This window comes from Megachile rotundata, chromosome 2 (assembly GCF_050947335.1).
Source record: "Megachile rotundata isolate GNS110a chromosome 2, iyMegRotu1, whole genome shotgun sequence".
NCBI lineage: Eukaryota > Metazoa > Arthropoda > Insecta > Hymenoptera > Megachilidae > Megachile > Megachile rotundata.
The window spans coordinates 4,351,717-4,378,281 of NC_134984.1; the positions used below are offsets into that span (position 1 = coordinate 4,351,717).

General features: G+C 39.2%; 1 protein-coding gene across 2 annotated transcripts; it reads left to right on the plus strand.

Moving 5' to 3' along the window:
• The first annotated feature begins 6,745 nt into the window (after nt 1-6,745).
• Nucleotides 6,746-10,700, plus strand: LOC143265835 (uncharacterized). Of its 2 annotated transcripts, XM_076540125.1 has the most exons (4): nt 6,746-8,204; nt 8,285-8,468; nt 8,582-8,648; nt 8,782-10,700. In XM_076540125.1, the coding sequence occupies exons 1-4, from the start codon at nt 8,111-8,113 to the stop codon at nt 8,914-8,916; spliced, it is 480 nt and encodes a 159-aa protein (XP_076396240.1). In that variant the 5' UTR covers nt 6,746-8,110; the 3' UTR covers nt 8,917-10,700. The 2 variants fall into 2 exon arrangements, with proteins under 2 accessions (XP_076396240.1, XP_076396236.1); XM_076540121.1 differs by lacking the exon at nt 8,582-8,648.
• Nucleotides 10,701-26,565: the final 15,865 nt, after the last annotated feature.

Below are 26,565 nucleotides of genomic sequence, written 5' to 3' on the forward strand. Positions count from 1 at the left end.
AGTCAAATTCTGGACATATTATATATACATGCACAGATTTACGTGCATTCACACATGTACGCGTTTCTCGGCTCTATCAGTTGTTTTCGCGGAACGCATAATTAAGTTTCTCGGCCATAGCCACGCATTTACGTGGGACACATATATGCGTTTCTCGGCTTAATCAATTGTTTTCGCCAAACGCATATATGAGTTCTTCGGCCAATTTGATGATTTACGCAGAACGCATATATGCGGCGGTAGTCCGCAAAGGGATAGATTCATAGAGTATGCGACGGAAAGACTCGATCGCCGCATATGCTATAAAGATAGAGCCCATCTGCATTCAATTCCATTTATATCAGAAACGTTACGAAATGAAGATGCAGTCGTTACATTTACGTATATTACCAGATATATCTATAATGGTTCGTATTCTTTCTCAGGATTTATTAATTTCCAATACGCCATACCACAATCAACTGGTTATTGGCAGGAACGTTTATTGAGGTATTTTTAATTTTGCGCCGCCTCCGAAAAAGTTGAAATGTATTTAATATACTACCTAACGAGTAAGTAGGTTTCATTCATATCTGTTACGTAATTGTATGATTCAATGAAATAGAAATTACTTCATTGGGAAATAGAAATTATTTTATACTTTTTAGTGCATTTCGGTGTATTTTTTTTCTGAAAATTATTTTATTTTAATTCATGACGATGTTTGCGCCGTACACATTTTTTTGGAAAAATACAATCATTATCGAAGCATTTCATTAGATACATTGCTAATGTCATCCTAAAATCAGGAATTGCCATATTTTTCCGGGTTACTTGTTTTAATAAGACTATTGAATTTACAATACAAGCATTTAGTAAAAGTTCCATTGCCAGTTTCTTGTACCATTATATAGTTCTACATAGTGGTGAGCTATAAGCAATCATTTTATCAGATAAGTCGACTGAAGATTTCCCTAAATTATATTCAACTACCATTTCTGGCTTTTCTTTTGAACAGTTACTTTTCTATATAGTTGTCACTTTGCTGAATGTTTTGTAGTTAGTATCAACACATCTATTTTATCTTTTCATTTTAACATAGTTACTTCATTTTTATTTTCTCGCGCGATAACATCTCCACGTTTTAATTTTTGGGCCACTACGTCTTTTGAATTGCCGCGCCGGTTTTTTCGTGGGGTACCCAATAAATGTGTATGCATATGAATTAATCTTTCCGCCAGGTCACCGATTGTGTACCAATTACACTGTCCAACAGCCAATTGGCGTTTCTATTTTCATTCAGTGATTCTTATAGCTTTTTTCGCGCTGATTACTAATCTGCAAACCGTTTTTCTCCAGTACGTACAGTTTTTGAGAAATTTGAGTTTGAAAAAAAAACACATTTTTAAAATTTGAACCAATTTTTTGAGGTAATTATAAAAGATACTAAAATTCTGTTTACATCAAAAGATTCTATAGACTTTCCCGAATACAACGATATCTGCGTTTTATGTATTCTGAATGTTTAAACATGTTTAAATGGCCATTGAACGCCGAGAGACACGAATTTTGCACCAACTTTTGTGTATATTTTTCAATTTATCTTAAGAAGTAAGGGTCTAGTGGAAAATTGAGCTATACCGCGCGATAGAGCAAATTTTCACCTTTAAAATGCACCCATAGAAAGTTGCAATATCGTTTTTTTTATGATGCCAGAAAGCACAACAGCAACGCGCGACACGAGACGAGGCCAGTGGTGCTCCGCATCAGAGCGGCCGTTCCGTATCGCGCCTATACGTATTAACGCGATGCAAGCGCTTTAATAAGCTGCATCAGTTTATTATAGTTATTATTATTAATATTATTATTGTTGTTGTTTTTATTGTTCATCTTGATATTATATTATTTATTCCTTGCTGTCAGTTTATTTGTTATTAAACAATTTTTTCTAGTAAAAGTGAAACAAAACGAATATTTATAACTTGCGAACTTACCTAGAATTTTTTTCTGCTGGACTGACGTTTGCGAGGTGTAGGTGATTCTATCATTAAATTCCAACAGTAATCTGCTAGCATTGCAGCACTATCTTTGCCACAATATCTGTTTTCCGTAACGGAAATATCTTGATGGAATCTTTCGCCGTGTTCATCACTCACGTTACCAAGGTTTCACGGGAAAAAGTCTAAGTGTGAATATAAAAAGTGCATTTTCAATGACATGCTGCATTCTAATTTATGAAAACTGTCTATTAACTCTTTTACTATTTGTATATAATTTGTGGACCGATGTTTTCCAATAAAGTTTTTGCATATATTTTCAAACGCTATCCACTTTCTTTTCTCATATGGCGCCATTATATTAAAAAAATCTTCGTTTCCGATTAAAGTTCTAATTTGCGGTCCCACGAAAATGCCCTCTTTTATCTTTGCTTCTGAGAGATCAGGATATTTCACTTTTAAATATTCAAAAACTGGTCTGTTGTTGTTTACAGCTTTTACAAACGCTTTCATTAGACCTAATTTTATATGAAGCGAAGGTAAATATATTTTATTCGAATCAATTAGTGTTTCATATTTTATATTTTTTTCGCCTGGAATGGAAATTTACCTTGTTGGTCAAGTTTTCTGTTTATAATGTTCCTTTTTCGCTCAACTATCCCACTCGCATAAAAAACAACAATATTTTGTGTAACCGCCTTGTAGCCCTGTTATTATTGCAGGTTTTTACAATATATTAATTTATTAATCTAAAATTTATTTATTATCATTTATGTATCATCGTCATCGTCTTACAGGTCTTCTCGTAACATTAATTTTTCTATTTCATCCTTGAAAATATTAAAACGCGAACGTGTTTTCTAAATTTTTCTGTTTCCTGCTGAAATTGGAGATATTAAAATATCGGACGTATATAATAAAGTCTGAAAAAGATCCGTCATTGTTTCTAATTGCGAAAATTTTCATGTGTAGTCTCTTGTAATATTTCGAAAATCTTTGTTTCGTGCCTCCATTGCTTCTTCAGAAAACATTTCAATGGGCAAACCAGCACTTTCTATTATATCTGCACCATGGAATATTATTTTGTGCAAACTTGATGGCATATAAAACCAGTAGTACTCTGCTACAATTGTTGCCAACTGTTTGTCCACTATTTCGTTTGTTCACGAATTCGTTGAGCAATCAGCATTATGACGGATCGGTGGGAGGGACGAAAGGAAAAGTCCCTGAGGTGGAGGGCGGCCAGGGAAAGCGGTCCTCCACGACCCGATACGCACATCCACGGACGATTTCTTTAAAGGGGCGCCAGTGCAATGCACGCGTCCGGGGGAATCGCCCTTCCGGCAGCTCTTCCGGGAGCGGTACTCACGGGGGGGGGGGGGGGGGGGACAGAAAAGAAGTAGAGAATCCGCGAGTAGCTACGATAAATTTGGCTTTATTGTGGGCCGAAGCTAGCCCTTCGAGAACAACGAGAATGAGCCCTTCGTGGTACAATGTTCGGAACAGGAACAGGGTCGCGTTCGCTAATTGCGGTGAGGATATCGCGACACGAGGGCCCACGGTACACGCAAGTGATGCAAAATCGGAAAAAAAAAGAAAAGAAAAGTGTGGTACGCCTTAGGGAGCACGCCCTCTTGGGGGTCGTGGACAACAAAGGGAACGCTGGACCTAAAAGCAAAATACAAGAAAAAGGGAAAATGGTGACCTGAACTGGGGTCAGCGGCCCAGAATCGCGGAACCGGAAAACACAATTCGATACAAAGATATTCCGCGAATACGGTCTCTAGGGTCCTCGTCGCCGGGGCTGGTGGTCCTATCGCCAGGAACCACCCACACGCACACACGCTCGCACACACGCTTCTGGATCTCACAAACAAAAAAGAGAAAAGCAAAGATCCTACCTTTTCTCAGCCTGTCCTGGGCGGCGTACGTGGCTGTCAGCGGACTCACACTCTCTCACACACAATAAAAAGAACTCAAAAAAATATATATATATATCCGGAAGACGGAGGATATCACGTTCGCGCCACGGCTCGCTGGCTTCTTCCTCTGTATCCGCGGCTCGGGTCCTCGGTGCGCGGAGTTCCCCCTCCCCGAGGATTTCGGCGGCAGGGATGGGCCACGTGGTGTTTCGGCCAGGTCCTGGGGCCCCTTCGGGTGGCAGCTGGGGTGGCTCGTCCCCAGGCCTGGCGTCCCTCGGTGTTGGCTGCCGGTCGCCCCCGCGGAGGTGGACGGGTGGCTCGGCGACCGGTCAGCAGGCGGCGGTGATCTTCGGGCCCCGTCCCGCGCCTCCATCTCTCAGGTTGGGGTTTTCCCCGCGCCCGGGGCCGCGGATGCCTCTTCGCTGGGCCGCTGGTCTTCGTGCCGGTGCCGGGGGGGGGGGGGGGGGGGGGGGGGGGGCCCAATAACAAAAGAAAACGAGAACTACAAAAAAAACACGCACTCCTTGCATACGCCCCGCCGCGAGGGGTTGGCAGGGCGGAGGAGAGAGGCCGGCGGGCCTAGTGGCCACTCGTAACGAGGCATAAAAATATGCCTCGTTACAGCATAGACATACACTTGCAGACACAATTCGATATGTTAGTAATAATAATATTCTACGAACATCTAATTTATCATAAATAAATAAATCGTAATAAATAAATGTCAAATACTTAACACATTGTACGCCGGTGGCATCTGAGACATTCAAAGTCTGAGCGACGGCACCGTGTCAACCGTCTAAAGCTTGGGCGCCGGCATGATTCGCTTGTTGATGACTAATGAATATGTGAAGAAAATATGTAAAATTTTTATACATTATGGTAAAATACTAAATTTGGTTTGCATATTCATTATATGCAATTTAAGGATAACGAAAAATAGAAGCAAAATAAAAAAAATTTAATTTATTATAAAAAAATACACCTGTTTTATTTGATGATTGGTTATTACATATATATAATATAAACTCAAAGAAAAATATTAGTATTTAATGGATGTATGGTATTTTTCGAAACACTTTCCAAGATGTAAAGGTACTTGGCAAAGAGAACACATAAAGCTACTCTCACTTCTTTTTTTGCTAGCAGAGCAAACTTTGCATGGACGACGTACATATCTGTTTTTGTTCCCGGATCCAATAATTCGAGTAACGTTGTGCTTCTTCATATCACCCGATAGTCTCTCAGGGTGATCATATTTTGGCGTGCGAGGTGTAGGAACTAATACAGAAGGTTGTTCGCCACAAACATTCGGTACATCTTGAGTACTTGTATATTCCTCGATCCACAAAAGTGCAACAGCATGTAAAAATTTCTGATATTTCATAGTGTTACCATTGAATTCAACATATAATCTATATGCATTGAACAACGCGCAGTTTAAAAGAAATAAAACTGTTTTTTTTGTCCATTTTACGGTTTTCCTCATAATGGAAAAATATGATAAAAACTGATGAGCCAAATCTACGCCCATCATATATTTGTTATAATCTATGACCGATTGAGGTTTTATAATTTCTTGTTTTGTTTTCCAATGTACTTTTTTTGTGTTTGTTAATTCTCCCGAATGTATTGTAGAAACCATGTATACGACTTTGCGTTTTGGCTTCCATGCCTGTACTAAAATTTCATTTTTTCTTTTAAATGTATAATCTCCAGTTTTTAAACTGATATGCTTCATAGATTCTGGAACACCTCTATTCGCTCTAATTGTACCGCAAACTCGTGTGCCATTTTTCAGAAGCAATTCTGCGGTACGAATATTGTTATAGTAATTATCCATGTATACATGATATCCCAAACCTATATTTTTATCGAGCAACGACATTATAGTTTGGTCCAGTTTTCTGCCGTCCGCACAATATATTTCCAAGTTGCAAATATATCCACTTCTGGCTTCACATAACATACGACAAAGCAGGTCATACTTTACTATCTTTGCTGGATTGTACGTTTTTATAGACAATTTTCCACGCCACGGAATAATGGATTCGTCAAGCGAAAGCTCTTTTTTGGGAGTGTATACTGATTTAAATTTATCTAATAAATAACTTAGTATCAGTTGAATCTTTTCGAGCTTATTAGAACCAGCTGTTGTAGAATTACTCGAAAAATGCCATGTGTCCCAAATCTGACGAAATCTGTTACGCGACATAATCGTGGAGAACGATGGTGTTTTGGTATAAAACTCTGAGGACCAGTAATCATCTTTTCTATCTTTCTTTACTTGGCCCATCAATATAATCAAACCAAGAAATTTCTTTATGTCGGCTAGAGAAACATCATTCCACTTAGGCATTTTTTTACCCTTACACATCTTGTCCTTATTCTGGTGATAATAGATGTTTGATTCATTTACCATCAATTGAAATAAATCATTGCCAATAAACATTTCCACAATTTCTTTTATGCTTTGCTTATTAGCAGGAAGAACTTTTGGACCAGATTGCGCAATAAAATCTGGTACATTAGGAACTTTATCAACATTTGACCATGATTCAATATAACTATGTGATTCTGTAAACATTTCATTATCACTCAGACCATCGGAATCACTGGAATACTGTAATGGAACAGCTGTCGATCTTCTTCTTGGCATCACATCACTATCACTGTCCTCGACCTCTATATCAGAATCTTCTGATTGTATTGAATAATCTGATAGAGGATCAGCAATATAGTCAGTAAATTCACTCATATTAGAGCGGTAAAAATGCACAGAATAAGAAGGCTTATTATGCTGTTCAACTAAAAACGTAAGGGTATGAAAGATGTACTGGCTACGGAATACGATGCTCAAGAGTGACTGTTGTTTGTACTTGTTCCTGAACCATCGTATACATTTTGTTTCGACGTAATAAAAAATGCAGATCGGCGTAGTCATGACGACAGCAAACAAATCACCAAACAAAACAATGTTGCATTATCGCAGAGCCGGCGCTGAAACGACAGACCTCGAAATCCGCGTTTTCGCGGGGCCGGCGCTCAAGCGATAGACTTTGGATAGACTTTGAATCCCGCGTTTTCGCGGGGCCGGCGTACAATGTGTTAACTTACGTTGTCCGTAGGCCGCGCCTCTTCTTTATTGCTGTCTTTATTATCATTTTTCTGGTTTCCCTCCTTTTCCTCCTTTTGTTCATCATATTTTCTTGTATTGTTTTCTTGACTATGTTCGACAATTTCCATCGGTAAATAAAATGATTTATTTATTGTTTTACCGTAATGTAATAATTTATTATTGTAATCTTAATATTATTTTATTATTGTTGTTGTTTCGGTTGAATCTTTGCATAAGGCGCCAATCCTTCGGACATGATTAACAAAATTAAACAATTACTAGAAAACACGAATACAGAATTTAATAACTCAAGCCTTTTAACACAAAATTGTACAGAGTTAAACAGGTAGATTTTACACAAATTTTACATATTTTATAACCAGTTCACGACGAGCACTTGTAATTTTAACAAAAGTACAAAATTACTAAGCCTAATGTTAGAAAATTCCCAGTAAATTCCCAATAAAGCAGGGATAACGGGCATAGCAGGGATAATGGCCGTCCTACGACGACCACCGCGGGGTAGAGGCCTGACGCTGTGTCGTCCGGGCCATAAAACAACTCTGGGACCTCAAGTTTCGCGGGGACTAGGAAACGGGAAGATGACATTCGTCTAAAGACCTTTGGAGGGCATTCTTCTACAGACTTTTGAAAGACATTCTTCTCTCGAGGACACTACTTCGCCCACGGAATCGGCTTATAGAATATATATAGAATTTTTGAAATCGAACTTTTAGTTAGCGTTTCACTCATTTTCTACCTTGTCTTACACTACGGAGTTCTCTGTTGGCGCCGAAGAAGTTAGTGCCCTGATCGCTATAGATGGACGTGCATTTACCCCGGCGAGACGTGAAACGACGGTAAGCTGCTAGAAAGGCCTCTGTGGTATAGTCTGAGACTAATTCCAGATGAACTGCACGTGTTGATAAACGGACAAATATCGCGACATAAGTTTTACGCGTCTTAAATCCGCGACCAGCCGAAATTTTTGTGAGAAACGGTCCTGCGTAATCCACACCGGAATGCGAGAATGAACGAGAAGGCTGTACGCGGGGAGCGGGGAGATTTCCCATTTGTTGACGCTCGAGTCTAGCATGCCAACGCCAGCGAATTGTACATGTGTTGATATAGTCTCTTACTGCACGTCTACCACACAAAATTCAGTAATTTTGTCGCAAAGTGCTCAAGGTGAGTTGAATTCCTCCGTGCAGCGTTTTAAAATGTGCCTCTCGTATTAATAAAATGATTATCTGTCCGTGTTCTGGTAGAACAATGGGATGTTTTTCGCGATCGTCTACCAAGGAGTGACTTAATTCGACTGCCAACCCTAATAAGCCCTTGTGGGTCGAGAATGGTGCCAACCACGCAAGAGGACCTCGGGAGACGGAGACGTTTTGCGCCAAGGATTGCCTTTCCTGGGGAAACCACGTTTTTTGAGCAACGCGAAGAACGGTAAGTCTAGCAGAATGTAATTCCTGTGCTGATAAAACAGAGCTTTTCTCTGATGACGTCGACCCTTTAGCGTTTTTCGCGAAGCGTAAGCACCAACTTACTGTTCTACATAGTCTATCCATTGACGAGAACCTGTTTATCAATTCCTCCCAAAACGAGATTCCGGATATTGCTAAGCAGGTTAGTTTGTGCGGACGAAGTTCGTGATTCGTGAGTAAATTTTTTAGTACGTGCGATTCTAGATTGTAAGAATGTTCTGAAAGAAAAGTCAATCCTTTTCACCATAGAGTATTATTTAAAATTAATTTTCCAGTTTGCCCTTGCGATGCAGTATCGGCCGGATTCTCTGCCGATCGAATGTGACGCCAGCACGCTTCGGGCAACGAAGTTTGTATTTCCGCCATCCTACTTGCAACGAACGTCTTCCACTTCGTTGCAGCCAGCTTAGCACTATGGAGGAGTCGGACCAGAGATGCAGTGTGCACCTAGATAAGTTGAGCGTATTTTTCACAATTAGCATTAAATGAACAAGTAACGTTGCTGCGCAAAGTTCAAGTCTTGTCAGTAGGGAAACTTGTTTTAACGGAGCTACTCGCGTTTTGGAAGTGACTAAAGTGATCAGAGGAGTAGAGTTACCCAGTATTCTTAAGTAAATGACGGCGGCGTATGCCTTTTCTGAAGCATCTGCGAACCCGTGAAGTTCAAATGCTCTTTGCTCTTTACGTTGAGCCATCGAGGGATTTTCAGCGAAGAAAGCGTACTTAATTCAGCGTGATATTCCAACCAAAAGTTAACATGAAGGCTTGGCAACGGATCGTCCCACCCCAGTTTTAAGAGCCAAAGTGACTGGAGGAATATCTTTGCGAAAGTTATAACTGGGTCCAGTAAACCCAAGGGAGCGAAGAGTCTAGCGATTTTCCTGAAGACGCTTCGTTTTGTAACAGTTCCTGTTTCATCTCAGTTTTTACCGAAAAGAGAAAAGCATCCGACTCGGTATGCCATTTGAGGCACAGTAAGGACGAAGTTTCCTCAAAATTGCAGGACAACTCCGACCGTTTAGCGACAACGTCTGCTGGTAAGCAATGTAATAGCTCAGGAGTATTCGAGGATCATTTTCTCGAATTAAAGCCGCCTGCCCTGGTCAATCCGATAGCTTCGGTCATTAATTGTTCAGCCTCCGCGATCGAATTAGCGCCTGACACTAGATCGTCTACGTAAGCGTCCGGATTTATGCAGCTAGCAGCTAACGGATAGTTTTTTCCTTCATCGTGACATAATTGACGAAGAACTTCGATAGCGAGGTACGGAGAGCATGCTAACCCAAGTTACAGTTAGCAGCCGAAATTCAGAAATGGGTTCCTCTGGTTTTCTCCGCCAGATAATTTTTTGAAATTCGCAATCTTCCTTCGCGACGCGAATTTGGCGATACATTTTCTCAATGTCAGCTGAGAAAACTATAGCGTGTAATCGCCATCGAAGTAGTATTGAAAAAATATCCGGAAGCAAGTTAGGGCTCTTATATAAAATGTCGTTAAGTGATATGCCAGTGTTCGTTTTTCGTGAAGCGTTGAATACAACTCTTACTCGCGTTGTACTACTAGACTCGCGTAAAACTTCATGATGAGGAAGGAAAAAACTAAGTCCTGAAATGCAGGATTGATCGGTAGCTAATTCCATGTGCCCTAGCTGCTCGTATTCCCGTAAAAATTCTCCGTAAGCTGTTCTGAGATCCGCGTTTAGTTTCATGCGACGTTCGAGCGATTTAAATTGAGCTAACGCAGCTGATTTGGACTCTCCTAGTTTTTGAGGCGAAGTAGACAAAGGTAACCGCACCACATATGTACCTTCCAGATTTATTGCAACAGTGTGTTTTGAGAAAATATTCCTCACTGATAGAAATGGGAGTATAGTTTTTAAAATATGATATTGAAAAACTATTTAATATAAATATAACACAACTAACACCATTGAAACTTTGAACAAATTTATTTTATAAATATGAAACTGTAACTAGGAAGGAAGCTTTATGCAAGAACTCTTAATATGCGAATGCAATCTTGTAATCGATATGAGAACAGAGAAGAATTAATATTTTAGATATTATTTTATTTTAACATTTGAGGGTCTCGTTTAAACGAGCGGTATCGTATAGCCAGTAGATAAATATACAAACTTTATTACCGACATATTGACAAATTACCGACATACTTGTATATTTATTTTTGCTATTTTCAACACTCACGATATGTACTTTTCCTCATCAGACATAGCTTGCTGAGTAGTTACGACTTCCTCTATATTCCAGAATTTGCCTACCGATTCCGCCAGTTCGCTTTCAGCCGTGGAGCACTGCAAAGAAGTTACGGGCTTTTATTTTTCCTCTGCTTTCGAGCTTTCAAAAAAGGTCCAGTTACAATCCACCCAAGCGAGGTGGCCTGCGCTATTGGGCCAAGAGAAGACCCATTTCTTAGACCAGGTCTAATAATTTGAGCATAAACTTTAGCTCCAAGAATTATGCTTATTTTGTCGGACGACTAGTATTCCGGATCGGTTAGTTCTAACCCTTCTAAATGGGGCAAAGAAGTGCACCCATTTAATCTTGATGGTTGATAAGTAGACAACTGAGGCGGAATATACGCTGATAGCGTATAAGAAGTTACATTATCCAGAAGTGACGATACAGTTAAAGAGACCATATCTCTTGTCCGGGTATTCCTATTACCGACTCCAGTCACCGAAATGTGGGAAGGTTTTCTGCGAAGTTGCAGTAGTTAGACGACGCTCTCTTTCACCAAAGAAACTTCGGAGCAAGGCTCAATCAACGCTCACAGAACAATTCGTTGTGCCTTTTCCGACTACACATAGAGCTTCGCCGTCGCCAGCACTACTGACAACGAAAAAATAGTGGAAGACGACGTTAGAGCGCAATGAATCTCTTTGCTTGAATTGACCAAAAGGGGTTGAGTACTCCTCTCTACAATTTTCCTATGGCGGGAAAGGTACCTGCTGAGAAGAAATAGGCAAAGCAGTTTGTGCGTTACAGATATAAACAGAGATGTGATGCTTATGTAACGACTCTGGAACCTAGGTTCACATGTTGCAAGCGCTCGTGAGGTAAAGAGCGGCTTTTACCTATTGAACGACTCGTTTTTCGCAAATAACTAAATGTAAAGAATGCGGGATTCGTGTGATGCACGGTTAATGAGTGAAATCCACAGGTCAATATCTTTCAACAATAAGGTTTATTCAATAAAACAATAAGAAAAATGAAACTAACAAATAACAATAACAACAAAATAATGAAAAGTATATAGATTATAAATGATTAATTAGAACAAAAGAAACTAAACAGATTTTGATTGATAATAACAAGAACTCAAAACGAAATAGTTAGAGAATGTAGATTGTATTTAACAAAGTGTAATTCGCTAGTTAATACTTTATGTTAAATCGTACCTAAGTCTGATTCTTGGATAAAGTTAACTACGCTCTTATAAAATTAACTAAATTTGATATTCTGTATGATCCGATTCTCTTTTCCGAAGCTATCGCAATGATAAGATTTCACTTGATTAATACGTTTATAATTTATACTGAATCCTATCTAACAAGTGTGATTCGGTTTCCGAATTGATATAAATGTGCTTTTGCAAAATTAATAATATTACCGCGTTATAGTGTACCGCAGCGAGGAATGCGACCTAAGTGTGATTCTCTAAGTGTATCTAAATACGCTTTCACAAAGTTAGAGAGATTAATAATTTTATCTATTATCTAACGTGGTGTAGTCGACTTCGGAAAATACGCTAGTGACAGAACAATATTCTTTTATTAATTCAAATTCCAAAATTTGTTGAAAGTTAATGAATTTCATTGGAACAATTACTCTTTTTATAATTTAACTCGACAACTAATTGTCCATGGCCCTTTTTGTCAGAGCGCACACTGACACCCAAAACCAGATCGCTTAATTGGGGAGCCTGCTGTTCACTAGCTGCTAAAACAACCCAACGACCCAGAGTCAGATGAACAGTATACGAAAATTCACTCTACTTGTAAATTGTAATTACTTAACTGCCACTCAAAAAACACGGGCGTCAGAGACCAAGCCGCTCAAATGGGGAGCTTGCTGTACGCTAGCTACAATACTACCCAGAGCGAGCTCCGAGAATCTGAAGGCGAGTTAGTAATTCGACAAAAATTACGTATGAGTAGCTGAAAGCTCTCGTTTTGATGTCTTAGCCTTTTTTGGGGCTAAGCATAGCACTCTCCTAACGGAGTTTCAGATACAAGACCGCTTGAACGGGGAGCTTGCTGTTCGCTAGCTGCTAAACCAACCCAACGATCAAGTATCCAAATGGCGTATACTCGCTTTCCAATCGAGAACTTCGAATCGCTTCGGTTCTTTCAGCTTTCTATTATTGGCTCCGTTATGGCGTCCATTAACATTCCTCTTTCGAAAGCCTCGTTTTCTTCGCTGGTTCATCTCAAGGATTTTGTTCCTGCACGTGGTGCACGCGATCGCCGGCCTGGTATCCGCCAGCCTTTTCTTGCAACGGAGGCAGCGCATTATCCTCCACACTGCCTCGTTGATATCGTAGTGGTGAAAGCCTATGAATAAGTACATATGTATGTTAGATCACGCCGTTATTTAGAGACAATGCTCAAGGAAATTTTCTTTTCCTTGCCTAAACTCCACCATTCTCTTCTGGCCCCCTGGCAGACGCTAGTTGCGCAGGCCGTGCATAGTCTTCCGACTTCTATATTAAATTTATAGGAGAAGGTGTACTCCCAATCCCTTACGCAAATTCCATCTTGGATGGGCACGATCCTTTGGCTGTCCATTTTCTAAGCACTTTTGGTTTTATGTTCACCATTCAAAGGTTGACGACTGACTAACTTTTAGTGATTAAGGATTGAATGAGTATCGTGATTCGAAATTTCTCGATCGCGTTAGGGCTCATCTTATTGTTGGTCTCTGATTTATGATTGGTAAATAGGCCCGCTTAACTCGGTCCTTATGAACGATCCTCCTTTTGTTCCTGTGATCTATTCGTAATTCTATATTATTGTCTCCTACGGTTCTCGTAATCTTGTAGGGGCCCGAGTATTCCTTCTCTAATTTGTTCTTCCGTGGTAGATTTAGGAGGAATACATCTTCGCCTGTTTCGTAGTGAATCGGACGGATCTTCTTATCGTAGCAATATTTTTGACGGTGTTTCGTCTGTTTAAGATTATTTCGTGCGGTGTTTCGAAAATTATGTAATTTTGTAATGAAATTGTCGACGTAATCTGGATATGTGCATATTGTTTCTTCTATTGGAAAATTCGATGGCTGTCGTGCTTTTCTTCCGAATATCAATTCATGAGGAGTGAATCTAGTACCTTCGTGGATGCTGGTATTATAGGAAAACATTGCTTGTGATAGCCATTCATCCCATGTTTTTCTTGTGGAAGAAAAAAAATGTGGCGGGCAAATAAATATAAAAAAGAAAAAAAAATGCGCGCAATTAGAAAAAAGACAAAGCACTCTTCCTCACTCATTCCTGCCCCAGCAGCGAGGAGTCTGCTTGGGCGGAGGAGTGGGCCCGGCAATTCGGGGATCCTCGTAACGAGGCATAAAAAAAAGCTAAACAACTAGATGAAAATATGCCTCGTTACAGTTTATGGTCTGTAATGAGGAAGAATTTTCTTCCGTAGATGTATGGGCGGAAATGATGTACTGCATAAACGTTTGCAAGTAATTCTCGCTTCGTAGTTGAGTACCGTGTTTCAGCAGGGTTAAGAACTCTTGAAGCGTGAGATGGCTAGTCCTTTCCAATTTCACCCTGGCTGAGAATGGCTCCAATTGCTATCCCTGACGCATCTGTAGTAATATTAAATGGTTTTGTAAAATCTGGATGCGTTAGGATTGTTTCTTTACACAGGCTTTTCCTAAGGATCGTAAAGGCTTCTTGTTGGAGATTAGTCCATTCGAATTTCCGCTCCTTTTTAGTCAAGTCTGACAGTGGTTTGGCTATTTTTGAGAAATTTTTAATGAATCTTCTGTAGTATCCGCAGAGTCCGAAAAACTGCCTTGTATTCTTCACTGTCTCTGGTACTGGGAATTTTTCCACCGCATCTATTTTCTTGGGATCTGGCTTTACCCCGTTATCGTCGATAATGTGGCCCAAGTATGTTACTTCTTTGTTTAAAAATTCGCATTTATCAGGCTGCAGGCTAAGGTTGGCGTCTCTTAATTTCTCCATCAGTTTGTGGAATTTAACTTCGTGTTCGTGCAGTGAACTTGCGCAAATTACTATGTCATCCAGATATTTATCATTCTCAATTACTTCTAAAAATTTATTGTGTTTCTTCCTTATTGTTGGTCTACAGATTACTATACATATTCAGATATAAGTTTAACACCACGTTCAGCAGTATCGTGTACCACTTTTTCTTACAATTTTTAAACCGTTTTGATATGAAATATCATTTTTCTACAAGGGAGAGTCTTTTTTTATGAAATCTGTATGTATATTGTATCTGTTAAACCATTTTGTAGGTTCAGTAGAAATGAAGCTATCAGTATTCATATTTATACAATTTTGTGCGTTTTCCGGAAGTATTCCAAGTTTCTTTATTGAATATTCCGGATTATCATTTTTTAGAGTCTCAATAATTTTCCTTTTTGTGTTCAATAGTATTATCTCATCGAAAAAGGATAATGCGACGTTCTCTAGTGTAAGGTATTATAAATGGTTGGAAAATTTGCATATCACTATTCTGGCAATATTATTATCAACTGTAGAACACAAGTATAAATTTTGTAGGAATTTTAGATGTTATAATGGCACTTTTACGGGAATTGATGCATTAATCCAGGCCTGAATGTATAAATTAGTTAAACAAATACATACATCACTTATCCCTATTATGTAATTTTAATAACTTATCAATGATGTGGTACGTTGTTCCGGTAGGAATGCGTGCTTTATTCTAGAAAACTTCCGCTTACTTTATTACTATTGCTGCACTACGACGAAGCTCCAGTTTAACTTTACGTACATTATGAAACGGAACATGTAAAACTTGTCCGTTGCTTGGTAATTTGGAGCCAATAATTTGGCTTTCGTCGTGCCCTAAGAAATATATTTCATCAACGCTTCTGGTTTCCATCTTTCCAATTTCACTATATTTTCAAATTAAATTCATGATACGAACACTTCGAACTCACAAAACAGAATGACCACTGTGACTAACAATAGATATATGTATTTAGTCATTAGATACTTTACCAGGTAAAATCATAAAACACCCTCGAACAGAAAAATATTCTGATGAAAAAACCAAGAAGCCTACGACCCTGCTGATCTCTCGATCAGGTAAAACACGGTAATACAGTAAATATTCGATATGTGCACAAATGATCTGTACGATATGTGCACAAATGATCTGTACGATATGTGCACCAAAGTTATCCCCACCACTGGGCGGAAGACCCCTTCAGACGCCTTGAAGCTCGATCGCTGAGAAATGTAACATGATCCGGGGTCGGGTATATCCGTGAAGCAGTACATATACAAATATAAAACTTTTTTATTTTTGATTTTTCCGAGACCCAACTTTTACCAATAGATTCTTTACATTTTTCTGATTAAAAGAAGACCAAACACGACATAATTTGGACTATATTTACTGGTTTAATTGACGATAAAAGTTTCTCACGTCGAAGAGGATAGCGAGTCAAAAAGAAAAAGACGCTACGATCGTGGCAGTCGGCAAAGATCAAAAGTCTGTTCAATTGTTTGCAATGCTTAAGCATTGCTAACTTTTTTATTTTTCATCCATTTTGTCGTACAACTTTCTCCATCATATTCGTGACATTTTCCTGACTAAAATGAGACCAAACACGACGTAATTTGAGTTATATTTACTTGCAATATCTTATTAGAGTAGTCATCGATGTACGCGTAACATTTGAAATTACAAGCAAATATGTCCCGAAGTATATCGTGTTTGGTCTCATTTTAATGAGAAAAATGTTACAAATACTATGGAAAAAATTCCTTCTGCGGTGGTATTCAGGAATTGGCTTAGAATCTTACGCAGTTGAAATGTTCTGCCTCCACGACGCGTTTTACCCATTCCTAAATTCACTCGTAGGCATATCAACTGAACGAAATAAATGAAATAGAATAAAGTGGATGCAGCTACTGCCCAAGCGGCTAACAAGACTTAACGCTCAATACCGTAACGCGTAGACCTGGGTTTATGACTCTCAGGTAACAGGAAAAGAACAATGTGCGACGCGTCTAGTCACCAAAGTCCTTATAGGGTGTAGGGAAAGAAGCGTGCGGAATGTCCAGACGCCGCTTCGAGAAGTAAGTTTTGGAATGGAAAGGAATCTATAGCGTGCGGCGCGTCCAGAATGGGAGATTAGTTTTCGTATTCGGGATGACTGCTTCAGCAACTACAGAATGAGGCTCATACTAACATTAACGATAAGATTCAGTAATTGTTAGTATGTTATTAAAAATCATACGCCAGCACTAAAATTATATGTGGAAGAGATTATATTTTCATTATAAAATATTTACTGATACCTTTAGAATAAAAGGCCACTAATATATCCAGCGATAACCTAAAATCGTGCAAATTTCAAAATTTCAAGAGACAATGAAAAAATCGAAAAAAATTCGAACTCTATAGCTAAGGGCCACCCTAGTGGGCACTCATGTCGCAAGATGACCAGCTCTTGGAGGTGCTTTATGATGGAGGCCGCGGTGGCTTTTCTCTGTTCACTTCGTGAACCTGTCTTGGAAGACGAGCAGCGTGGTGTTCTTGCTGGAAGATCGTGGGAGTGGTCCTACGAAATCTGCGGAGACCATCTGCCAGCTGGACATTGGTTGGCTGCATCGCCCTCGGGACAGTCTGGAGGGTCCCCACCTCGCGGTGCGTGGCTGACGGCACTTCGTTGACTGCTCGTGACGTTATCACACTTGTTATAAAATTATTATAAATGGCGCGAAATTTAAAATTTGTATTGTGACGGCGCGATGGGGGAACTGGAAAAAGGTTCCCTAAGGTGGAGGACGACCAGGGAAAATGGCCCTCCACAGACCGACGCTCACACGCACGTGTCCGGGAGAATCGCCCTTTCGGCTACTTGATCGGGAGCGGAAATCAGAGGGAGTCAGGAAATAAATAGATGACCCGCGGGTATATATCCAACGAAAACTTCAATTAGGGCCAAAATAGGCCAGTCAAACGAAACAGAAACAAGCCCCACGCGGTACAGAGTTCGACTGAGAAAAAGGTCGATCTCGCGAATCGCGAAAGAGGATTTCGCGGCGTGGGGGCTCACGGTACGTGCGAGTTATGCAATAAAAAGAAACGTACGCAAACGGGAGCACGTCCTCTTGGGGGTAGTGGATATAAACGGGGACGCTGGTCCTAAATGCGAAATATGGGTAAAACCAACTGTAAAATTAACGGATTGCAGCTATCCGCGGCCTCTAGGGTTCTCGACGCAGGGGCTAGTGGTCCTATCGCCAAGGGTCACCCACACAAATACGCGTTCACCCACGCAAAAGAAAACGAAGCAGGAGGCAAAAGTCCTACCTGTATCAGTTGTTGGTAAGCGTAGAATTTTCTGGGCGGTGGCGGCGACATATTCCACACGCACAACGACAGTACATAAACGATAAATAATTTAACACACAAAACACTCGCGCACACAAAAAGGAAAGGAAAAACAGAATAAAAAGAAAAGAAAACTAACAAAAATTGAAATTTAAATGAAAAAGAAAAATAAGCACGTAAAAGAAAATGAAGAATATTTTGCGATTTTTTGGGGGCTTTGGCGATAATTAGTACGTGACTCGTGCTTTTGCAGAAGCTCGCTTATGTCTCCTTTCATTTGATTCTTCTTCCCCGGTGCGCGGTGTTCTCCCATCCCGAGGATTTCAGAGTCGGGAATGGGCCATCACGTGGTGGTTGATGGCCAGGTCTTGGGGGTCTCTTGAGATGGCGGCTGGGAGCGGCTTGTCCCCAGGTCTGGCATTCCTCAGCAATGAGCTGCCGGTCGTCCCCGCGGAAGGTGACGGGTGGCACGGCGACCAGACAGCCGGCGACACCATTCCTCAGTGGGCCCATCCCGCGCCTCCGTTGCTCGGGTGCAGGTTCCCCGCGACTAGGGACGGCGACTTCTCTTCTGTTGACGAAGGGTGAAGAGGGGGGAGAGAACGCAACGAAGAAGAGAAAAAGGAATAATAAAAGAAAACAAAACGCTAATAGAAAGAAAAGAAATGAAAAACAAACTTTCGCATACACGCCCCAGCGGCGAGGGGTCCGCTTGGGCGGAGAAGTGAGGCCGGCGGCCTGGTGGTTCTTTGTAACGAGGCAAAAAGAAAAGAAAGAAAAAATATGCCTCGTTACAATATGCTTGAATATATTATATACAGTGTTTTACCTGTAACGCTGCTCACGATTTTTCTCCCACTTGCAGCCACCTTACGAAAAAAAGTTTAGAACAATATTTGCAGGGTATGAAGTGCACAATAGATATTAGTAAAGCAAAGGGTCTAGCCGGATAAACATGGGTAAACGGCCTCCGCACCAATTTTGATATTTATTCATTCTAAATATTCCTTTATATCCAGAAATCAATTACAGAAAGTTTCAAATGCCTACTCCGTCGTATAAGAGAGATGTAGGGATAACAACCCTTAGAGTTAACGCCTATTTTCTCGAAAACGAGTTGTGATCTCTGCACGCATTCAAAAGGAAAAGACAGATATTTATTAACTTTATAACATATATTTTTTTCAGAATTTTAGTTTAATCACAAGGGGTTGAAAAAAATTATTTTAATTTTTGGGGGCGGTTTTTGAGAACAACCCTTTGAGTGACAATCTCCAAAAAAATTAGGAATGATGTATTGCTATCGAATTATTATGTATAAAATCCTCAAGAGTGTCAGAGGGGTGGAACATGGTTAAATAAATTAAAGAATATAATGATATATACTGTTATGAAGGAAAAGTTTTTATTTAATCTTCATCGCTGTTTTCCTCAATAATTGCTACTGTTTGTGTTGTGTCGAATATATTTGTCAATATTTCCGCTGGATTAATTATTTTTGACAGAAACCGCCCGTGCGACAGATAATAAATAATTGCAGCTACATGGGAACAGCACCCTACTGTCCTATTGCCATTAGCACAATCGCATGTGTATCTTGTTATTGCCGTGTAACTAATCGAGTTTGGCACGTATTCTATATAACACTGGTACATTTTTTATTAATATGGCGTGAGCGCACCTTCATTCTAATAATATTCTTCTTTTCTATTAAATACTCTACATTTAAAAAGTTTTCATTATTTAATAATTCTGCAAGATAGCACACTGCTTGCGCTAACCTGATAAGTACCTGTAAATAATATTTAATATTGTAATATTGATTACTCATTAACGCAAGGTAGAATACTGCTTGTAAAAATTAACATTTACCTGAAAATAATATCTGTAGGTCCTTTTCAGTTAATTCCGGGAAATCCATTATGGAGGTGGCAGTCATTTGTGCGAAAGGTTCTTTGCGGCGACTTAATTTATTAGCTTCTATTAACTGTTGCAAGGTATTACTTTCAGATCGTCGTATTTTCATGTGATTGATAATTATATCTGCAGTCTCCGGATTTGAGTCCAGTCTTTTTTCAAACATATTATGTAAAAACAATGCTATCCGGCATATAGATTTTAAAGTGGGTAGGAGTTTGTTATTCATTTGGTTATGTAGTAGCCGATACTTTTGGGCAATGGTACCATGCACTGCTTCGACCACCCACCTTATTTTGGTAACAAATCGAGAGTCATTCGCTTCTTGAGTTGTTAATTGTTGTCGATTGTATTTGCACGCCCGCATCAAGACATTGTAACCTTGATCTTACAAGTATTTCGCAATATCGCGAAATCCGCGATCAACGATGCAAAAGTCACACGGTCGTAAAAGCGTTTTTAATCCACTTTCGTCTTCTAATAGTGTCTTCAATATCGTCGCATCGTTCATATTTGCATTAAACGGGCCTGCTGTGTCGATAATATAGCCGTTTGTTGTGCAAATAGTTAATGGTTTGCAGAAAGATGTTTTTTTTGTCCGGAGTACGATTTCCTTTGATATTCGTTATTTCGTGCCTGACATACGTGCCATCAAATATTACAGCTAGGGCTGATTCGTCTATGTTAAACAATATTTTTTCAACATAGGCTGTTTCGTTTAGAAGTTCGTCCCTCGATTTCGCATGTACTCCAAAGCGTCTGGGCAATACATCATTCTCAAACGCGGTAACTACTTGATGGAAATATTCTGATATTTGTTGCTCTCGTTCTAAACTAAATGGACTTTTAATTATAGCGTTCGACGCACCACTTCTTAATTTAAATAAGAACACAACTAAGACAGTACATTTCGCGATGCACAATTGCGCATCCTAATCAGCATATCTTCTAACTTCTTCAGATTCTCTCAGTTAAAACCAGTGAATGTTATCAGTTGCTCTTCATTCAAAGAGAAATCTGCTATTTTACTAAATAATGTCGAATCAGCATTAATCGAGAGTCATTCCAGAAATAAGGAGACGTCGGACACTTCTACACTTACTATATGTCGAATGCACACGAAGTAACTGCAAATCATTGTTGTAAAATCGTTTTTTTATTATATGCGCGGGGCAACACCTATCACCTTTTGATATGTAAATTCGTTTTTGTGTAAACGCTTGGAGGCGCGCATCTAATGGTATCACGATTAGTTTACCCGGTGCTTCACATAAAATACAATACTTATGTATATTAACAACTCTTCTAAATGGTAATTCTACGACGATTTCCTCAGAGTTAGACGTACTTGGACGAGCATGGAAATTCTGATCCGTTGAAACGTCGTCAGTACGAGATTTTTTTAACGATGTGTTACACTTAATGCATTTATTAGTATTACTGTCTTCAGACATTTTGTAAAATAATAATTTAAGGAACGGTAAACTGTAAACTGATAATACTTTTAAACTGCAAAGATTGTACCACGTAACAGAATCATAGAAGATTGTTATCGCGATGTAAGTAAGGCGAAATGACTAACAAGGGAACATATCCAACCGACACACGCCGATTTTGATGAAACTTACGTGAGATATAGTTCTCAAAAAAATATTTGACACGTATTTTTTTTTATCGGCAATCGTGCATATTGAAGGGGTGAAAATAGCCCTCGAAGTTGGGGGTTGAAACCATATTTTTGGGAATATCTCCGGAACTAAAGAAGATAATTGAATTCTTTTTTTTGTAAATTGTTCGTCTTTGGATAGGAAATTTTTGTGCGAAAAAAAATTTCAAGAAACTTTATTTGTTTAAATAATATTTGAAAAATTTATCATTTTTGTTTAAATTTTTGCACTAAATGTTTATCTATTTTTTTGCAACTTCGTGTACGTAAACTATGGACAAAAATAGAGGATACGTGTTTTTGGAATTTGTTGTTTGTTGCAATGTTTATTAGATATATAATTTAACATCACCTCCTGTGAAGAGGGGCAATCATCATTTTTATTAAAAATATCATTATTTTTACAATCTTTTACATTATTTTAGCGATTTTATACCTCTTCATATGCCGTTAATTGATTTCTGAACAATTATTGTAAGCGTCACAGGTATGAGCGTGACGCGGTTACAATCATCGCCGTAAGGAACATAGGCTTTTATGGCCAATATTGTTAAAAGATAATTTAATTTATTTTTATTTTCTGAGTTTCATAAAAAATCCCAATATTTCCAAAAGTTCTAAATATTTTATTTAGAATGAAGTCTTTACGCCTGTAAAAGTATAAAAGCAGTATTGGCCATAAAAGCCTATGTTCCTTATGGCGACGGCGTTAATCATAACCGCGACACGCTCATACCTGTGACGTTACAATAATTGTTCAGAAATCAATTAACGGCACATGAAGAGGTATAAAATCGCTAAAATAATGTAAAAGATTGTAAAAATAATGATATTTTTAATAAAAATGATGATAGCCCCTCTTCACAGGAGGTGATGTTAAATTATATATCTAATAAACATTGCAACAAACAACAAATTCCAAAAACACGTATCCTCTATTTTTGTCCATAGTTTACGTACACGAAGTTGCAAAAAAATAGATAAACATTTAGTGCAAAAATTTGAACAAAAATGATAAATTTTTCAAATATTATTTAAACAAATAAAGTTTCTTGAAATTTTTTTTCGCACAAAAATTTCCTATCCAAAGACGAACAATTTACAAAAAAAAGAATTCAATTATCTTCTTTAGTTCCGGAGATATTCCCAAAAATATGGTTTCAACCCCCAACTTCGAGGGCTATTTTCACCCCTTCAATATGCACGATTGCCGATAAAAAAAAATACGTGTCAAATATTTTTTTGAGAACTATATCTCACGTAAGTTTCATCAAAATCGGCGTGTGTCAGTTGGATATGTTCCCTTGTAAGTACTCATTTTTTTTTCAGCAGTATATACATATTTTCTTTCTGGAGAAGGCGTAACTCCTTAAACAGTAGAGAGTGGAGTTATTTTCCTTACTGAGTCCCCCCATTTTCGGCGGGGGAAAAGTGTTATAAATTATAATTTGTTAGTCAGAAGTGTCCTTTCGGCCCGCGCTAACCATGGGGCCTAATCAACCCTAACGGGACATGGCTGGCACCGTTTATAGTAGGGTAGCCTTTTTTTTGGGGGGGTCGAAACCATCGCCAAGTGGGTGTACCTCAGCTCGGGTGCGGAGCATTCGCCTCTCGGCATCTCTTCCGCACCCGGCGTTGGATGGCCGACTGGGGACTAAAGGTTAAGTTAGGTTAGGCCCCTCTACCTTTCGCAACACGGGCTTGGGACCGGCTATGGCGGTAGCCCCCTGAAAGGGTACGCCCTGCATCTGTGGGAACGCAGAAGGGGCCGCCCCCCAGGAGGTGGTAGGTTAAGTAAATAAATAAATAAATAAATAAATAATTTAAATTAAATATTTACAAAACTAGCCTATATGGAGCGACAAATAATTAATAAGTAGGTCCAATACGCACACACCATCGTTCCATGCTAATACGCGCACATACAAAAGACAATGTCCCACATATTTGTTACCATGCATCCTTAATTACTAATTACTTCCCTCCCTCTAGTTGTGTTTCCACCACTAGTTGGGATTCGTCTATTTCTTATATCTATTTACAAATATCTAGTCTTGAAATACAGTCGTTATATAATTCAAAGACATCTGGACCACAGGTTTCTAAATTGTTATAATTATATATATAATCAACTTATATCTAGGTCATAACTTCTACTAATATATATTATTAGAAAAGCAAAAAAACATTTACACTATTAGTAAATTTTTTTTTTCTTTTTCCACTAAGACTTTCTATAGTAATAATAATAATAATAATTTGTTGGGGCTTTACAGGTCCCTCTATTCCATTTCCAATTACGTCTCCCTGCTACATTTGTTGTATCGTTAATTAGATTATCCCCATTCTATTTAGTGGGGGTTCGCTACCATCGAAGACCTCTAATTTGTTTAAAACAGCTGTTCCCATGTCTTCATGCATTATTATAAATTCTTCCTGCAATAATAGAGAAGAAAAAATCGTAAAAGCTGTATATCATCTCATAAGCTAATAAATGTATACTAAAATTATCTTAATTGCTACGTTGTTTACGGCACATATACACACGAACTCACACACACAAGAGGAAGCGTAAATCCGACCTTCTCAGACCAAAGCATTCTTTAAAAATTCAGCAAAAGTACCGGTAAATGTAGAGACACAAACTTTTTTACCGAACAAACGGATTAGTCGCGGATAGGAGCAATAATGACGTTTCCTTAACACTTTTCGTTCAAATTTCAAAGTTTGATCCATATTTTCATAGGGAACAAAGAATCGGAGCCATTTGAAACTTTGCACACATTTTGTGGGTAACATGAGCTTAAAAAAAAAACTAGGTATAATCATTACAATACTTATTTATAAAGATACCGTAACTTTTGTAATTTGGGGAAAAACGCCGTTTTTTGACGTTTTTTTAAATCAATATTAAGCATAAAAAAAATAAATCTAATAAAAAACTGATATAGCCATCTTAAAGGGCGCACTGTCTGCTTTCTGAAGCCGTATTTACAATTTCTGTTCGATAGTGGGTTCATTAGATAATGACTATCAAAGGAAAAAGGGTCATTTCGGCTTTGGTAGCTCATAACTTTGCGACCGATCGTCGAAACGAACTTCATGGACGTGCAAATTATAGGGGAAGGAACAAGAAACAGCAGTCTGGAAGTGGCATTAATCAAAAAAATTTTTCTATGTTTTTATAAACCTTAAAAAAAAGAAAAAAAATTATAAAATTTTTTCATCGCGATTTTTTGTATATTTTGATACTGGGCTCAAAAAATTTTTGAGATAAAGGGTCGAAAACTAGAGACTTGAAGCTTCAAAATGACTATTCTGGATGTCTTCTGTGATGAATTGCAACGGAGGTAGAGCAATTTGAAAATGATCTAAAAATTTAAGGAATTTTTTTGTTCCCTTAATTTTTTTGACTAGTGTATTTATTAATTAAACTTCTTCTCCTTTGGCTCGCTTCCATTTTCTATTTCTGCTTCATCGCGTTTACATCTATGTTACTGCTATGTTTCATCTTACACGCTACTTAACTATTACTTCCTATGTTATCTATTTACAGTTACAACTACATTTGAACTATTTACATTCCTGTTTGCTCATTTATTATTTATTTGTTACTATTCTATCTTATCCTATGCTTATTTCGATTCTACTTTAAATCTAGTGTTCGCATTTCCCTGCTTCTGATGGTTGCATTTCTCTCTACCACGGGTCTCTGCTGGTACCCGGTCTGGGCTGCTGCTCCGTCCTCTTGTTGTTTTCTTCTGGCCTTTTCCTTCCTTCGCTCTTTTTGCTTCCCCAGTCTCGTTGTGTCCTCCTGGGAAGGAATGGCCGCAACTTCTACCACGTCGTGCGCATGTCCTTTACCTGCACCAGTTGCTTAGCCGCTGTTCTGGTGCAATCAAGATATGCTGTCCTATGACACGTTCCTGCTTGGCCTTTAATCTCCCTTACCCTAATTTCGCCCTTCTCCACCATTTGCCCCAGATTTGCCCTCCTGATAGCTTCCTCTATCTCCGCTCCTTCTAGGTCAGGATCTGTCACCCTTATCGCGATTTCCACCGTATCGGTATGAACGCGCGCCAGCCACTTCCCTTTCCCTTCCTTGTTAATCTCCTTAGCACACTCGTGACTACTGTCCCCCCCCCCCCCCCCCCCCCTTACCCTTTTTAATAATAATAATTATATTCCCCTTTCTTGTGTCCCTTATTTCCATGAAGTTGTCCGCGAATCGCTGTATTTTCGGTTTAAGCCATCTGATGGCTTTCCAATAATCAATTTCTCCTCTAGGGTAATTAACTAGAATTACCTCCTTCCCTTTCCTCCCCTCGTCCCTCGTGTCCTTTTTCCCGCTTTCACTCCTTCCTGCTTCTTTTCCTTCTCCACTTTTCCCTTTTCCCGTCCCACTTTCCCCAGTACTTTCCCGCCCCTTACCATTTTCCTTTACCTTCCTGTTCCCGATATCTGTTTCCCTTCTTTCCTCGTTTTCTCCCTGTTTTTCCCCTGTGCAGGCAGCCTCTCTTGAACCCTTCTCCGTCTCCTCGCTTCTCCTTTTAAACTCCTCTCTCCTCAGTCTTATTAGTTTAATAATTGGTTGCATATTTTCATCTTCAACCACGTTATCTACATTAAACCTCCTGTCTTCCACCACCGCTAGCGCCTTTCTCTTACCCCTAATGCCGTGATCGTCTTTCCCTTCGTTGTCCACTTCCCGTTCTACTTTCCCTTCGTCTTTCGTCCTTGGAACGGGCGTGGAGCTGATTCTTGGCGGTGGTAGTTCTTGTACTTCTGTATCATCCCATCCACTATCTTCTTCCAGCTCGCAGATAGAGGCCTCTGCCTCTTCAACCGCCTCCACTGCCTCCATGATCGCTCTGTTTTCTTCCTCCTCTT